Source organism: Pyxicephalus adspersus, chromosome 1 (genome assembly GCF_032062135.1).
Source record: "Pyxicephalus adspersus chromosome 1, UCB_Pads_2.0, whole genome shotgun sequence".
Classification (NCBI taxonomy): domain Eukaryota; kingdom Metazoa; phylum Chordata; class Amphibia; order Anura; family Pyxicephalidae; genus Pyxicephalus; species Pyxicephalus adspersus.
In genome coordinates, this window is record NC_092858.1 from 69,159,927 (window position 1) to 69,176,668 (window position 16,742).

Consider the following 16,742-nt stretch of genomic DNA (forward strand, 5'->3'; position numbering starts at 1 on the left):
GATGACAGTGATATGTGCCCTTGAGGAGTCAGCAGGTAGCGGGTGTTCCTGAGAAAGTGCGTTGAAGGCTGTCAAAAAGGGTGCAGAGAGTTGAGGAAGAAAACGCTTATAATGGGCTAGGGTAAACCCATCGGGGCCCGGGGCCTTACCCGTGGGTGCTGTAGTTACAGCTGCACTGCACCTTCTTAACTCAAATGCATTACAACGTTGTGTTGGTAACCCCAATCAATCCTAATTAACTCTCCACTCCCCTAGCTTACTTTTAATTTATCTATTTTTTTAAATTATTTTTTTCATGTAAGCTATTTGTTATTTTATTGTCTCAAATAAATAAAAAAAAACCCAGTGCAAATTTTTATCCTGCAAATAATCTTGCCATGCTTTGTGCCATGCTTTAAATGAGAAAAATTAAAGAATAAAATGTATACTTTTGGTATAGTAAAACTACTTTTTCTTAAAACTAACACTGTACCACCTATAAAAACATGTTTTACATCTTTACGTCTTAGTGTACAAAAAAACAAAAAACAAATGTATACATTAGTGTGTTATCCTATGTAATAGCAAAGTTATTGTCAAATAAATTACTTTCTGCAAACTTCACAACATGATGCAGGGAAAGTATGATACACTCACCTTTTTTCTAAAGTTTCTAGACTGCAGGTATGTCAAGGTAGTGACAGTGCAACTTCTCCCTGCAAGCCATCTCAATGTGGAAAGGATGTTTGCTTACAGCACAGTATCACAGGGGGTGACACTATGCTGCAATGGGGGTCACAGTAAAGATTAAAAGGTCAGAGGAAGGGGGGGGATGTCACTAACAGCAGCTGTGGCACGCTAACCTATGCCCTAGGCAAAAAAACAACCCAGCCTGGGAAGCCAATGGTAATCCAGGAAATAATAGATCTTTTTGACAGTGCAGAGGTGTGTGTATCTCAAGAATGACTGTCCAATTCTACAATTCATTTGGTAGGTAACATCTACTATGTACTTAGTGCTTTCATGTTATTGTACTTGCACTTAATGATTGCACCGTAAATGTCTACAGAGTACTAGTAAAATATAGTGTTTGGATGGCATAGACCTATATCTATTACAAAAAAATTGATTTATAAATAGAAAGGTAAAAACTTCAAAATGCTCTTCCACCCTAGTAACTGAATTATTATGCAACTATTACTGTTAGGAAAATATACTCGAATACAAATACAAAACTAATGCTTGGAAATCTAAGAAAACATTCTACAAACTAATAAAGAAGTCATAACTATTCAAAGCAAATTTTGTGTTATCCTATTAAATGTCTAAGACTTTTCACTTATTCACAGAAAAACCATGATAAACTTTATCACAGATAGAGATGGGGTTACATGTTGTCTTGGACATATTTTCAAAATGCATTAACATCTCAGAGGTTATCTGACAAGTGTTTTGTTTTCTTTTACTTGGCAGTTCAGAACAGTCTGGCAGCTACTATGAATTTGTTGGCGTAAATGGTTGCCAGGATGTGGTTCACTTATACCGGCTGCTGTGGACTTGCACTGTCCTAAATATTGTGGGCCTCTTCCTTGGCAGTGTCACTGCGGCTGTCCTTGGAGCCTTTAAGGATATGGTAGGATTTTTTTCCCAAGAAGTCTGGTTTTAAATCGCATATAGTCCAGAAAATGTTTATTGTGTTCATTGTAGTTATCAGGTAGTAATACAAACTATGAAGCATATAATAAATGAGGGATTTTCTATAGACTTTAAATTTACACCGTGTGTGTATGTATGTATATATCTGAGAGCAAAAAGATTACAGTCAGGGTTTTGTCTATGGGGGCATAGAATTGTCATACATCGTAAACAGCCTATGTGCAACAGCCTATTTGCAAAACTAATTTTTTAATATTCCTGAATATTTTGGGCTTATGCAAACAGCACTTTATTTACAAAAATGTTTAATCTAACTCAATGTTTAAATACAGAAAGGAATTCAGTTTTCCTTTCTTCTTTTCTAGGCACCAATTTCACAACACAACTTTAACTCACCTCCTCCACAGATACTCTACAACCCAGCACAACAGATCCTGACCTACACTGGTTTCTGCTCTCCATCCTCCTCCCTTCCTTCTTATGCTTCATACCCACTACCTCTGCAGGTAATCTTAAATTAATGAGATTTTTTACAGGTGAATCTGAACAGCAGCACTAATCTTATATCTGAAACACAGTCTAATAAATACCAACTTTATTGCAATGCTTGGTAATTTCAACTCACTATTTTAATGCTGTTAAGTTTTAGCAACTGGGTTGTCTTTAAAAACATGAAGCGTACACACACTAAAGCTTGATGTTTCAAATGGAATGTATAGTTTGTTTCTTTTTTTATGCACATCTGAAAAAACTCCGAAATATAAATGTTAAAAAATATAAATACATTAAAATCAGAAAAGACCAGGCGTTAAAGGAGTTACCTATGGCTGTGTAGGGTTAACCAAGGATTTAGAAGGGGTTTATTAGGAATACATTTTATTTATTTTTTTTACTAATAAAGGTTTCCTAACCTCATATATTGCCAACAATAGCAGGCAGAGATGGTATGGGGATAGGAACTAAGTGTGGGGGATCGTCCCCCTGGAAACTCATTTGAGTCTTCATGATGTATCTGCTACACTAGAAGTACCTAAGATCTAATATTTTCTGCCAGCAGAATAACATTTTTTTTCTGCAGAAAAAAAGGAGGTGGAGGTGAAATTTATACACAAATAAATCATTCAGAGTACAGATATCACCTTTCTCCTAAACACCACTGTCAAAAGTTTCAATAAAATACCTGTTCTGTTATCGTTAAACCATTCAAAAATACTGGAATATTGTTGATTCCTTTAAAAAGTGGAGGAAAAATTAAATTGAAGAATGTCACCAGAGGTACAGAGTCTTGCTCTGATACAATTGGCCTGGTTTGCTGGATCACCCAAGTTCACAGATGTATGTGTATCTTAACAGTCTTAATAAATCAGGCAAAATAAGTAACTTAGAAGGTTTTTAGTGATTATTTCCTCCTGCTGTGACCTATCAGGCAGCCTGCAGCCAGACAAAGAAAAACCTAGTGCTTGAACATCTCACAGATTTTTATTTCATGATGTTTCTATATCCCATTCAGTTCTATATGATGTTAGTGGGAAGGCTTAGACAGCCCAGCGCTTAAAAGACACTGGCCAAGCTGAACACATGATGAAAGTCTATATCTACCAGAAAAGATGCATACATACCTGCAGGTCCCACCTGGTTTTATGGAGAAGGTTAATGTTGGCTCAAACAGGTTCTTTACCTTTAATAATCAAATGTGTGCATTTAACATAGTAATATATTTATTAATACTATTTTTAAATAATTAGCAATGTTGTATGAGCATGTTAAAGTTGTTGTTCCTATTTTGCAGCCTTCAGGCTCGTACCCAGCCACTTCTTCTGCAGATATCTCATTATCGGATGACATCCAGCATCCATCCCACTCAAACTCTATGAATGGATTAGCTTCAAATCTGCATTCACAGTACGATTCTAATATGGTGTTACCTGTTGAGAAGCCGCCTCCTTATGTTCCTTAGGCTCAGTGCTCTGATGCAAGGACCATGTGTGACTTGCAGGAAACCAAGGATTAAAAGGGCTTTCTGGAGAAAAAGTGTAACATTCCTTCCAACTTCCAAAATATACCAGGTGTAAACCTAATAGTCTAGACAACAGATTTACATGAATATAGTTTAATATGTGTTACTGGCTGCAGTGAGTTCTTTTGTATTTTTTACATGTATTTAACTATTCTTTTACTGAACAGATACTGTTATGCATACACCATGTGTTCACTAAACACAATATCTTGGTTACGTGGTCAAGTGAAGGAGTGTAAATGACACTAGTCTAGCAGAGAATGAGGTCCACAGATCTGTACCATGAACCACAAATAAGCAATAAAGTGGAAGAGGAGGCATTGTAATTTACATAAAAAGTCAGTAGTTAAAAATACCTTTAAAGAACAGCTAATATAGCTCATATAAGTCACCTACTAGATTGTAAGCTCTTCGGGGCAGGGTCCTCTCCTCCTGTATCACTGTCTGTATTAGTCTGTCATTTGCAATCCCTATTTAATGTACAGCGCTGCGTAATATGTTGGCGCTATATAAATCCTGTTTAATAATAATAATAATAAGTCAAAATGACATGCTCCCTTTTTTTTACAACTTTTTGCTTTTGAGATATGGTTTTAATTCTCAGATTTCACCTTTCTTCCTATTTTGATGCTTGGTTTGATTATTTATGAAGCAGTTGATCAGGTGTACCCAATACAGCAAATATACATTGTATAATATTACCAATGAACTAAAGCAGACTAGCTGTTAAAAAAAGGTTTTAAAGCCTCAGGGCAGTCATTAGCAATTTGGCCATTCTGGTATAATAAATTGTTCTCTTAAAAACACTGTGGCTATGAACAAAAATTCACATCTGTGCAATACAAGTCAACATGATTTTTTATAAAATGTTTAAAAACGAAAAGACTGCAATCCACGATGTTACCATTGTCTTTAACTAAAACCAGCCATATGTAAGTTTACAATTGCAATTGATCCATGGTGAGATACTTGAAGTGTCATAGTTGACAATACACATTCAAACACTAGAAGAACAGCTGGAATTTAATTGGTTGTTCTACTTTGTATTTAAAAAAAAACCCTATGCTTTTGCTTTGACAATGAATAAATACACATGTGTGTTGTGCTTGCCAGTATTTAAGCAGTATAGAATCCCCACAGAAAACTATAGTTAGTTTACATGGAACATTTCCATGTACAGTAATGAGATGAGCCCATGTAAATCACTGTAATATGTACAGGATTGGCAAGAGATTTCGGCCTGGGCTTGCAGCCCTGGCCGTGTTATTATGTTATGAGCAAGTGCATTAGGCATTCATGTGTTAAAAAACGCTAAAAATATCACATTCATTTAAGTGACATCAAGCAATTTAAAGAGTTGTTGCTTTTAAATGGTCACAGTTTTTGCAGCAAATAAGAAAGGGAATGACAGTGCTGTCTCCAGCAAGGTATACACACCAATTCCTGTCCCATTGCAGGGGCACACAAAGCTTTGTTGCCAAAGCTTTTTTCTGCAGATTTCATATAGTCTACTTTATGGGTGTTCAGTTCTGGCGAGTTGTCAGAGCACTGTAACATGCTCTTCCATTTGTAGAAGCCCTTCTGCATTGGATGATGGCAAGGGTGCATGGATGGGCAAGTATACTTTGCAGGAGACACTGTTACTTTTGAAAGAATTGGTAAATTACCAATGTATGTTCAAGCCATGTTACATTGGTGAATAACTGAAATAACACCTTAACTAACAGACTTTGGGGCACCAGCAGAATGAAATGACATCATGCAGTTTTAGTCAGCATTTGGGAAAAAGGCAACAGTGTTTGCAATCCTGGGGGTTGGGTTCTTGTCTGGGAGACTGCTAAAGTAAACTATAAAACAGATTTGAAAATATAAATATGGAAAGCTGTTTTTTTTATTTTCTTTTAAGTTGTTGCTAAAAAAAAAAAAAAATCAGTTTTTGGTATTTAAAAATATATAACACAATTTCCAGTTTTGCATATCTTTGTCACAACATACCATTACCACTGTTCTCAGCTGCTTCCTGACAAAAGTCCACAAAGAACGTGCTGCACATTTCTGGCAATTAATATTAGTTTTCTAAAATATTTACAATATATTACAATCTTTAAAAGGTATCCATCATGCCTTAAGCAAAAAACCAGGGTGGTGAACTAATAAGTGAAAGCTGTAATTTTCTGACTCTAGGGCTGCCTATTGTTTCATTGTCCAGGTTCTAGTATACAGCATGGAGGGGTCAGAGAATAACAATTCCCACCAGAAACTTGCTATGCAGGTATTTTGCTTAATGACAGTTTCCACAGCCAAAAAGGAAGGGTAATACTGTCATAAATGGTTTGACATAGTGTAAAAATCAGTAGGTCTTACATAATTTCAGTGTTTTACGAAACTATACACACAATACTGTAAAATCAGAATAATTTATACATATATTTAAAAAAAAAAGATTTTTGGTTAAAAACGGAATGAACCTATTTGGTATACTTAATAGGTGGACATGAGTGGGAAGTGATGTCACTGTGTTTGTGTACAGCTTCATCCAAATCCAAGGTCTTCTCCTGAACACGTATAGTCATGCAGCCATGATAGAACGCAGTGACTGGTGTATGTGTGACATCCACATCTAAACAAAACAAAAAAAAAAAAGAAACATTAATGCCTCCATTACCCACTTCTTAACCTCTGTATAACTTTTATATTAAAGCACCACCTGCCAGGAGAACCTTGATTAACCTTGCAGTAGAGAATTTGGAATGCAGAAGTTTGTGTGTTTCTAGTTCTCGTGTTAAAACAAAATATTACCACTGTTATTTTTGCAAAGTTACCAGGCCCTTACATATGCTGCTTTACTTGGCTTGGTTTTAAAGCTTCTGACTACTAAACAGTTAAAACATTATCATGTAGTTGCCTGTTGGTGGCAACATCTGTGACTTTCCACTAGTATTCTCTATTATTCATAAAGAACACAACATAATATTGTTCTTTAACTGGTGTTCCTAAAATAATAGACTAAAAAGATCAAAAAGTAAAATTTAACTTCTACTGAATATCCCAAAGATTGTTCATAATCACCCACCCTGTAAGCCAAACTAAAATCTCCAACAATGTGACCAGCTAGGTAAGTTTGTTAAAATGATCCCTTTAAAATAAAAAACATCTATATTTCTGGATTAGAGATACACTTTTACAAACAGAAAATAAACATAATAGTGAAACATTCACCTGGTAATCCTCCAACATAGGTATTTACACCTTGCTGCATGTGCTCATTTAGGATTGAAAGAATGTCCTGTAGTTCTGATTCCTGCAATTCTGTTTGTCCATATTCCTCATCAAAGGAAAGTACTATGTGATCCTTGCTTGCAGAGACCTCCACAGTGTGCTCTTTATCGCAGACATTTACCTCTAACCGACACACAACAACATTTCCTACAGACAGAATGATGAACTGCAGGATTGAAAAAAACGCAACAAATCAGCTGTCACTGCTGAAGAAATGTATCCTCAGCTAACCTGCTTCAGTAATACTATATCATCTATGTTACTGCATGACCGTCCAAGTAACAGCAAGGAAAGAATGCCTCACACTGAGCTGTGTTTACACATTGTTGTGTTGGCCAAACTGTAGGACAGCTTCCACATGGTATCATCTGACAATAGCTAAATATTATGTTTATTTCTACTCAAACAATAAGAAATGACCTGACAAGATATCAGTACCTTCTCCTACATTCATAGAATCCAATATACCTTATGGTAAGCTGACACATTCACCTTGGAACACAAAAAAATACCTAAAAGGAGACTGTACAGGGAAATGTTATAATAATATGTAATTGAGTTCCAAAAAGTTTCTTAACTCTGGATCATTTCCTTTTTATTTAAATATAATGTAGTTGTCACGTTTGAATCTAGGCTTCTGAAGCACAAAAATATCTGGATAGGTGTCTTTGAATTAATGATGTCTAGGTAGAGTTTTTTCCCCTTACTGCTTTAGAATTTTCCTCATTGAAGACATACCAATGCTTAAATGTGTTTGTATGTGATGCATTGTATGATAAAAAGAGCCCCTGGTATCCGTGTGATACCTGTGTGTTTTTCCAGCCTTACAGTGTAATAAATTAATTTAAACCTATTGAAAACCTGGTAATCTATGTCAATGTAAGGTTTACAATGCTACAAAACTATTCATATACAATTTATTTCCAAAAATATACATATTTTTTTTGCTTCAGCTTTACTTTACATGTCTCCTACCCTTATTATATTCTTTTATTTTTTAGGTCGCTAGGGAGGATTCTGTTTACAGCAATGGATTCTTTTTAGACATTTTCACTTTGCTATTCTGCTTGGTGCCAAACAACCTTTAAAACAAAGTTGTCCCTGCTGGATCCTCTTTTTACTGCCCATGTGCAATGAAGAGGACCCAGTGGGGACAAATTTCTTGCAAAGGCACTGGACAGAGTTTATGTACTGCAGTGTATTCCTGGAGGACTAAACGCAACATTTATGTCTGCTGCAGACAAATTGGAAGAATTGACAGAATATCGGAGCCTTATTTCATAGAGATTACATTTTTATTCCAGCTAAGAGGGGCAGAGCCATCCTAGCTGATCTCGGTGATAAAGACATATACTTAAACCCTCAAATTGCAAAAATGTGCTGTCAAGATTATGTGCAAACAAAAAAAAGTTTTTGATAACTGCCAGTGTCAGATCAACCAACACAATGCCATAAAAAGCATTAACGGTCACTAATGGGACACTCACTCAACCCTGAGAATCAAGGCACCACTATTACAACAAATTAACAGTGAAGATTCAGATCTGTGCCAAAGCTCATTCCTGACAATTTCTCTTCAAACAAATAATTATCAAGAAATTAGAATGGGGAGTGGAAATTGGCAGAACTGTAAGCCAGTGTCCTGTGTATGTTCATTACAATATATGACATTTACTTTTTACCTGCTTTTTCACTCTGGTTGCAAAATGATAATCAATTAGAGCCAATGATAAAGGAACTTCTTTTCCCTCAGACACAAGAGCAAAGAGCACTCCAGTATCAGTAGCTGGATTTATATTTGCAGTGATGTCTATTCTCCAGGTTAGCTCATCTTCTTGTTTATTAGATAGATCCTCTACAGTAAATCAGAGGGGGAAAAAAAGAATTTAGAAAATAAATTTTATGGTAAATCTTTAAGCACAAGACAAAATACTAATAATAAAAAAGATAATAACTACAGTATTGTAAGTACACAAAATTAACAGTTTAAGTGCCAGAAATATAGTGTGCTCATGTCTTCTTTGACATGACAACACTCTTTTTCCCTCGAAATTCAAGCACATGCCAGCCTACTTTAGTTCTGATATAAAATACAAAAAGGGACCTCCTACCCTCTTCCTCATACCCATAACACCTCCTTGCACACAGGCAGTGAACACAGAATGTTTTCAGCTCATAAGAGGTTTTTGCAAAATAAACATACATAATTCTTTCTAATCATACAGATAAAAAAAACTTTCAATGGTATATTGAATAGAACAAAATAAGGCAAATAGAGAAGTACATGGTTAGGGCTTACATACACTTCCATTTGCTTTCCCAATTCATTTTTCATAAGGCAACTTAACCCAAGAAAACATTAAAGTAATAACTGGGTATAACCCATACTACATACAAAATAATGTTACCTAAATAAAATAGTACTTTTACTCTTCTGTTAGCTGTTCCTGTATACTATAGTCTAATATCGGCATGCTAGGAAGGGCTGGATAACTACAAAAAAGCCAACAAATCTTTTCATTACTGATTTTCTTAACAGAATTTAAAAACAGTTTCTGCTCTGGGGGACCAAAACCAAAATTAGTTAGTGATGTGTTAATTTTTTCGAGAGGCAAGTAATTCAAGGGTCATTGTCGATCAGCTAAAAAATACAGTTTGGTAAAAAAAACCATGGTGGCCTTTTTTTAGGCAAAGACATGTTTTTTTGGTCAGGTTTAAGATATTGGACAGGTATTTCAAAACTAAAATGCATCTGGTGAATTATGTAGTTTGGAAGAACTACTATATACACACACCGAACCTACTGTCCATATGTTTTACTGACTAGTTAATTTCTGTTTTCAGTAACAGTTTATATTACTTACTGTAATCAATAAAGAAAAGTGCAAACCCTCTTCCTGGATAAAAAGAGCCCCTTCCAGCCACAACAAAGCACTGCATCTTTTCTTGTGTTCGCACAGTGTTTTGTATCGATGTGTCTTCCTCATTCAGCCAGTTCCAGCCACGCATACAGCCATCCAGACGTGTGTTAATCTGTATATGAAGGTTGAAAAAGGTTAATTAGATGGTAAAAAAAAAAAAAAAAAAAAAATTTACCCCTATCCTATTTTTTAGTAGAGTTATATGTCATGCGTTGGATTGTATTATTATGTTATGTCTATTTGTTATTTTATTACAGTTAGGTCATTAATCTGTATATGAAGGTTGAAAAAGGTTAATTAGATGGTAAAAAAAAAAAAAAAAAAGAAATTTACCCCTATCCTATTTTTTAGTAGAGTTATATGTCATGCGTTGGATTGTATTATTATGTTATGTCTATTTGTTATTTTATTACAGTTAGGTCATTAACACAGTTGGCAACTTCTGAATACTGGAAAAATAAAAGGTAAACGTAATAAATAAAAACACTCTTTTAGATGACACTTACTGACTGAATTAGCTCACTGCTTTTAAAAGGAATTCCTCCCACTGTCAAATTTAGTTGGTACAGTCCTCTGTCAAAAGTAAACAGATCTCCAGAAACCGCTATTTTCATTACTGCATCCTTATTGACTTTTATCACCAAGTTCCGATCTATTTCCTCAACAGAAATCTAATTAAAGATAAAACAACATTAAATAAAATTCATGTTGGACATATGCTCATGGAGTGGAACTCTTATCTGTTTCCATGTTGACGGTCACCTTTATTACATATAGCATTTTTTTAAGAAAGATACTTAATTTATTATGTAAAAAAATAGACCAACTGATTTAGAAATAACATTAAAAAAAAATGTCCTAAATAATTATAAAGATAATAAGTCCTAACAAACAAAAAATATGAAGAAGATATTTTTATATAGTTTGGGTTAGTTTTAAAACCAAGGAAACACAAAACATCACACTTCACTACAGTCTCATATCTTATGGAGTAGCATATACAACCTTCACAGTGCAATGACTCCATCAGCAACAACTCTTAAGCCATTGCAGGCAGGGTCAACTCAATACACTTTGGATAAATGTAGAATAAAAATGTGGATAAAACGTAGATAAAATAAAGCTAGTGTTATGGTGTACAAAAAATGCTTATTTTATTCTCTGGTTTCTTAAAAAAAAAAATAATGCTTCAAATACAAAGAAAGGCCAAGTTTCTGCGTATTTACTTACAAGATATGTTTGTTTTCTGTCTATATAAAAATCTTAGTCTAAAGCGGTTTATTTTTGAACTTTAGATAAAACTTTCTAGAATGTTCTACAAGTGTTCTTTATTAAATCCACCTTAAAGGAAAGGTTACAGATCAGAGAAGACTAGCTTGCATTAAAACACCAAAATGATCATTCTAGCAGGAAATCAAGAAGCCAGTTATTTTAAAATCTGTACTAACTTTCAGAAAAAAAGGGTTTGGTCTATGACTCCATGGTAGCCTGGGATTCTTCAATAAATTCTATTTAATTCTTACTGGCAACAATTCTCAACACTGAAGCCTAAGGGATATGGAGCTTAAATTCTCTATATGTAAATATATGCCATGTGGCAGACAAACAGAAGACTAGACATGACTCCATTATGTGGAAATAATAGCAGAATCCTTTATTATAACATTTAAGCATGATTTTATGTTAAAATGAAAATGCCTGTCATCTGCAAATCCCCCTCCAATATTCCACTAAAATTAGGCTATGACAAAAAAAAAAAAAAATGGGATGTAGAGTTTATTATGCAACTTCTCAGAAAAAAAATAAAAGATGGGAGAACCAGCAAAAAAGGAACAAGGAAAATTGTATTTATTTTCTGAGTAATTCAGAGATCTTACCATAACAGCTAATAAAACTTCCAGAAAGTAAAGATCTCTAAATGTAGACCCTGGGTTACAGACTCCTAAGAATAGACTTTGGACACCTACCCCCAAAGGTAGATCTCAAATACAAACCACAAAATGCAGACCTCAGATACAGACCACCAAATGCAGATCTCAGATACAGACCCTTCCCTATCTAGGTCTCAGTTACAGACTCCTTCCCCCTGTGCAGGCTTCAGATCACTAACTCCCATAGATGATGGGTCTTCCATGAGCTCTAGTGGCTACCTCAGTGGTGAACGACTTAAGCCAACACATAGCCCCATCAAGAAAGTTAGTTTCCAGCAAAAATATTGAACGTGTCTATGCTGCCTAGGGGACTGGGCTAGATGGTTTATTTAACCATTAAAACTTTCGTACATAAAGACACTTGTGTATTGAGGTAAGGGCTGTGATAAGCGCATGTTATGCGAGTTTATGCCTGCTTTAAGGTGCATGCTTCAAGGTGTCTTTGTTTGTTTATATAATAATGAAGCAGTGAAAAAACAAAAAAAAAAAAACAAAACAGCCAGTAAGTACAAAACCGCTAACTTACTTATGGATTAGTAATTTACTGGAAATGTAACAAGGCAATGAATAGAACTCAAAACTCTTATCTTTAATAAAAAAACTGCCAATTTAGGTTTTTCATAGGTACCCTTTAAATTGGTCACTGACATCAGGAAGCAGCTATATGAGCAAATATCATCTGCCTACTTACTGGTCTGGGCTGAAAGATTTTTCCAATAAAATAGACCTACAATTTTTTTTGAAAAAAAGTTTTTCAACACAACCAGCTGCAGTGTGTTATCATTTTTATAGTTATATGAAACTTTAACTAAAACTGGCCATATGACAACAGACATGATTGTTTAAAAAAACTGTGATACTTTTATTTAGTGTATATTATATTTTTTAAAAAAGTAATATGATTTGTCCTGAATCGATAGAACATAAAGTTTGTACGATCAATATCAACCAAATCAAATCATACAATGTTTGTGAATGAGTGTGGTAAGTGTGTATGAGTTAGGCCTTACTGAACAACATTTCTTGAAGTGGCAAGAATGCAAATGGCTAAGAGCAGTAAAGGACAATTTCAAAACAGCTAGGAAAGCAAAGTAAAAAAAAAAAAAAAAGTTTGACTTTGTATAAAAACATCCTTGAACTTTTTGTGTTATGTGCATAGCTCTTACGCATCTCTGTGCAGCCAATAAAAACTTCATAAGAATACATTTTTCAACCTGTTAAACTAAATGATTGCCCACTGATGTTTTTTAGGTCCTATTCCCATGCAGTGTTGACATATTATGCATACATGTCAAGATGGTGGCTTTTACTGCTTACTGCTCAGAAAAAAAAACTCCAACCCCGACACAGCTAAGGCCAACCTGAGAAAATACTTACAGTTTGCCAAATACCATGGTTTATGATTGGTCCACTGGTTGTTACTCGTCCAATCTCATTGTATTTCAGTTGTAATTCAAGCCTTCCATTACGCAGAGCTAAAACTATCCATGTACTGTCTTGATGACCTCCAGCAAAGAACAAAACTCCTTCAGGATCAAAAGTGCGAAATTCGAACTCCGCCACAAGTCTAACAAAAGGAAATACGATTTTTGCCTTATTTATTTTTAAACTTAGTTGGGCACAGCACAAGTTAACAGGGACCAGTTTTCAAAATGGGCTAAATACTGTATAAACTGATTTCTATTTAGTTGTTAAAGACTGCTGCATCCTGTGAAAAAGAGCTTTACTTTTGGATGGAGTGGCAAGAGGGAAAAGGTTCTATGCCAATGATTAGCAATGAGTCATTACAGAACCAACTCGGACACAGCAAAGTCCAATTATTCATTCTAGAATTTCCTCCACAATCTTTTGACATACAGGTCAGTATGCTTGGGTTACATCACAATGCAACAAATCTGTATTACGGGTTTGGAGATTAAACAATGTTCTCACCCCAGCAGCCACAAATCTCCTAGTATAAAAAAAGCATAAGAGATAACACTAAACACAGAGATGAGATAATTTTTCCATATTCCTTATATCATCTTCATTGTCCTTTTACTACAAATGTAGCATTTGAAAAAAAGCTTTGGTAAAAACATAAAATTTCCAAAATGCTGCAGTAACTGAAGTTTTATTCAGATCCATCAAACCATAAATACCTGGGTAGACACCGCTGATGGCTTCAAGGGGGTAGCTTAATCAGGAGTACATTTGTGCATTATATTGCTGTTTTTAAAGATCTTTTTTTTCCTTGTTTGAATATATGGTTTAGGCCTGGGCTAAGGCTTAGAGGCAGCTACAGAATATATGGACTGAATTCCAAGTCACCGGTGGCAGAAGTGCCATTTTTAATAATGTATAAAATAGTTTACCTGAGCCATAGAGTGAGCTGCACGTGATAAACACACAATTGTCAGTATAGTGTGAATCAACTACTGGGTTCCACTTCACCTATAGTAAAAGTTGCTGCACTATGATAATGCTTTTTATTGCTAAATATAACAAATTAAGGACATATACAATGAATTTGGGCATTCCTAACCTATGTTAGAAACCTACAATAACTTCTTGGATATATTACTAGTTCATACATTATCTCATTTGTAGGTTTTGGCAGCACAGTAAGCAGTGTCATTTTATCACAGCTAAAATATACTGCTGATGTGTTACAGTTCACACCTGTCGCCATGGTTTGCAAAATTGTTAGCTAAAAGTAAACATCGTTTCAGTTATTTATCATCAACCTTGTTTATATGTGATATCAAGTTATACATTTTAGAGGCCTGAGTGCAATGTCAATGCAAGCTACTGGCCAAGGAGTGAGAAATCATGAAACCCACTAAAGTCATTATTCTCAGTGTTAGGAAATTCTTCACAACAAAAAAAAAAAAAGACATCAAGACTGTTTCCATGAACAGAGCCAACAAGTAGGAATTCTACAGCCAAATTTTAAGTCTGTCCTTAACACATGCCAGCATTTTCTTTTCACCCTGACGGAGAAAGCCTAAAATGTCAGGCAACATTTTCAGAAAGAAATCCAGATGAGGCGGGGGGCCAGGTGTGCATACAGTATGCCAAACAGAGGTAAAGTGATCAAATAAGAATAGGGGCACGCAGCAATACAATAATATTATTACACAAGTAAATGTATAAAGAAAATAACTACTATATAGCTCATCTCGCTCAGTTTGAAGCTCAAATGTACAAGGGTATAAACCTCACCTTGTTGGCTGCTTCCTCTTAAAGCGAAGTCGGATTACAGGTGTACCACTAAACATTCTGCCAAGGTACAGGGATGTTTTGCTTTTTTCAGTTGCAAAAGGAACACATGGCATTATATCCTGTAAGCAAAAAGCAGAGTAAGGGCGGAATGCTGAAAAGGACACAAGCAAAAAAATAGTGGTTTTGGCAAACAGTTAATGGGATTGAGTAATCCTTACAATTACTGTACGTATTGGCAACCTATGTAGTAAAATGACATTCACTACCCTTAGCTGTCTCAAAGAAGACCGGTTTATTTAATTAATGTTGCAAAGAGTTATCCCTACTGCTTCCCTACTTTCTGCACCTACTACGTTGACCATGTCTCAATATGCAATGTAGTTCTGATAAGGTTTACCATAACGTATTTCCCACCTAGAGTTGATGCAAATGTTTTTTTTTTTTTATTTTACCAAAAACGTTTTCTGAATGGTGTGGTTATGAACATCAACTGTTAGTGAGGGTCACATACCAGTAACATACCACCAGCTGGAAGTTGATAATGTTAGTTTTGGTTCATTTTAAGAACCGTTTTATTGAATCACTTGGATGGAAAGTCCCAGTTGTTTATTAATGAACAGATTTGAAATGAAAGCACCAGTAAAAATATATCCAGAATTAGTAAGAGGTTCAGGATCATTATAGTGTTAAAAGTTAAAAAGCTTAGATCTTAAATGAGTAACTATCACAATAAAAGTTTTACCTCACAGGTGTTCATGTCATGTGATAATTTCACCCCTCCTCGTCCATCACAGTGGCACGAATAACTACCTGGTGTATTGAGACAGGTTTGTTCACAGCGTTTCTCTACACATTCATCTATATCTATATGATAAAAAGGAAGTACAGAAAAAAATATATGCATTAACACAGTTAATATTGCTGTTGTTAATCGTAATAAAAACTGAATGAAAAGAGTTGCAGGAACAAACTGCAACTGTAATACTTTTAAGCAAATGCTGCCTTCTTCTCTACATCATGAATCACCAGTCATGATCACACTTCAAAGGCAAATTCAAATCTTTTCGGTTTCTGTGACAAATGTGTTAGAAGTCTTTTATAACAATCATTTTGTATTTAATAGGTTTTCTGTATGTAAGAAACAGTAAACATCCTTCACTGGGAGTGTCTGAAAATTATTCTAACAAGTGCTTTCAAATCACCAGGTTACCTACAGAAATAAATGGGGTGGAGTAATGCAAAACAACCTGGATGAAAAACTAATACAGAGAATGTAGGTTGAGAATTGCAGTGCACCTTTACTAATTTCCTTTTCTAGGCTAATTTTTTACTAGGCTGAATGCTTTAGATATCAGCGATACTGCACTTTCTTGGTTTGATTTCTATTTGTCTGACTGTGCCTTTCAAGTTGCCTTAAATGGTAATTACTTATCTCCCACTCTCTTCCCTGTTGGTGTTCCCTGGGGTCAGTCCCCAGACCAGTTCTCTTTTCCCTGTGCATTTCTTCACTTGCCAAGCTCATATTTTCCTTTGGCTTACAGTACCATCTGTATGCTGATGACAATCAAATCTATCCAATCTGTCCAACCCTGACTTGTCAGCCATCTCATCATGGCTATCTAACATTTTTCAGAAACTCAACCTGAAAAAAAACAACTTATCACCTTACCCCCTCACATTACAAATCTCCCCCTGACATCTAAGTTTTAAAAACAGTGATTTGACCCTTCACATTCAGTACATTTCCAGGTCCTG

The 16,742-nt window shown here is 35.2% G+C and overlaps 2 protein-coding genes across 2 annotated transcripts in view; one reads left to right on the plus strand and one right to left on the minus strand.

Moving 5' to 3' along the window:
- TMEM255B (transmembrane protein 255B) overlaps positions 1 to 3,955 on the plus strand; it is a 26,402-nt gene extending 22,447 nt beyond the window's left edge. Inside the window, exons 7-9 of the mRNA XM_072402708.1 lie at positions 1,453 to 1,612; positions 2,001 to 2,141; positions 3,425 to 3,955. Coding sequence (XP_072258809.1) covers positions 1,453 to 1,612; positions 2,001 to 2,141; positions 3,425 to 3,592 — 469 coding nt within the window. The 3' untranslated portion in view covers positions 3,593 to 3,955. The remainder of the gene's footprint in view (positions 1 to 1,452; positions 1,613 to 2,000; positions 2,142 to 3,424) is intronic.
- Positions 3,956 to 5,525: 1,570 nt separating this feature from the next.
- The window catches only part of GAS6 (growth arrest specific 6), a gene marked incomplete in the record, with an annotated part of 35,629 nt that continues 24,412 nt past the window's right edge, over positions 5,526 to 16,742 (minus strand). The window contains 8 exon segments of the mRNA XM_072402828.1: positions 5,526 to 6,272; positions 6,872 to 7,097; positions 8,614 to 8,786; positions 9,796 to 9,964; positions 10,359 to 10,523; positions 13,161 to 13,350; positions 14,988 to 15,106; positions 15,730 to 15,851. Of these exon segments, the coding sequence (XP_072258929.1) occupies positions 6,121 to 6,272; positions 6,872 to 7,097; positions 8,614 to 8,786; positions 9,796 to 9,964; positions 10,359 to 10,523; positions 13,161 to 13,350; positions 14,988 to 15,106; positions 15,730 to 15,851 (1,316 nt within the window).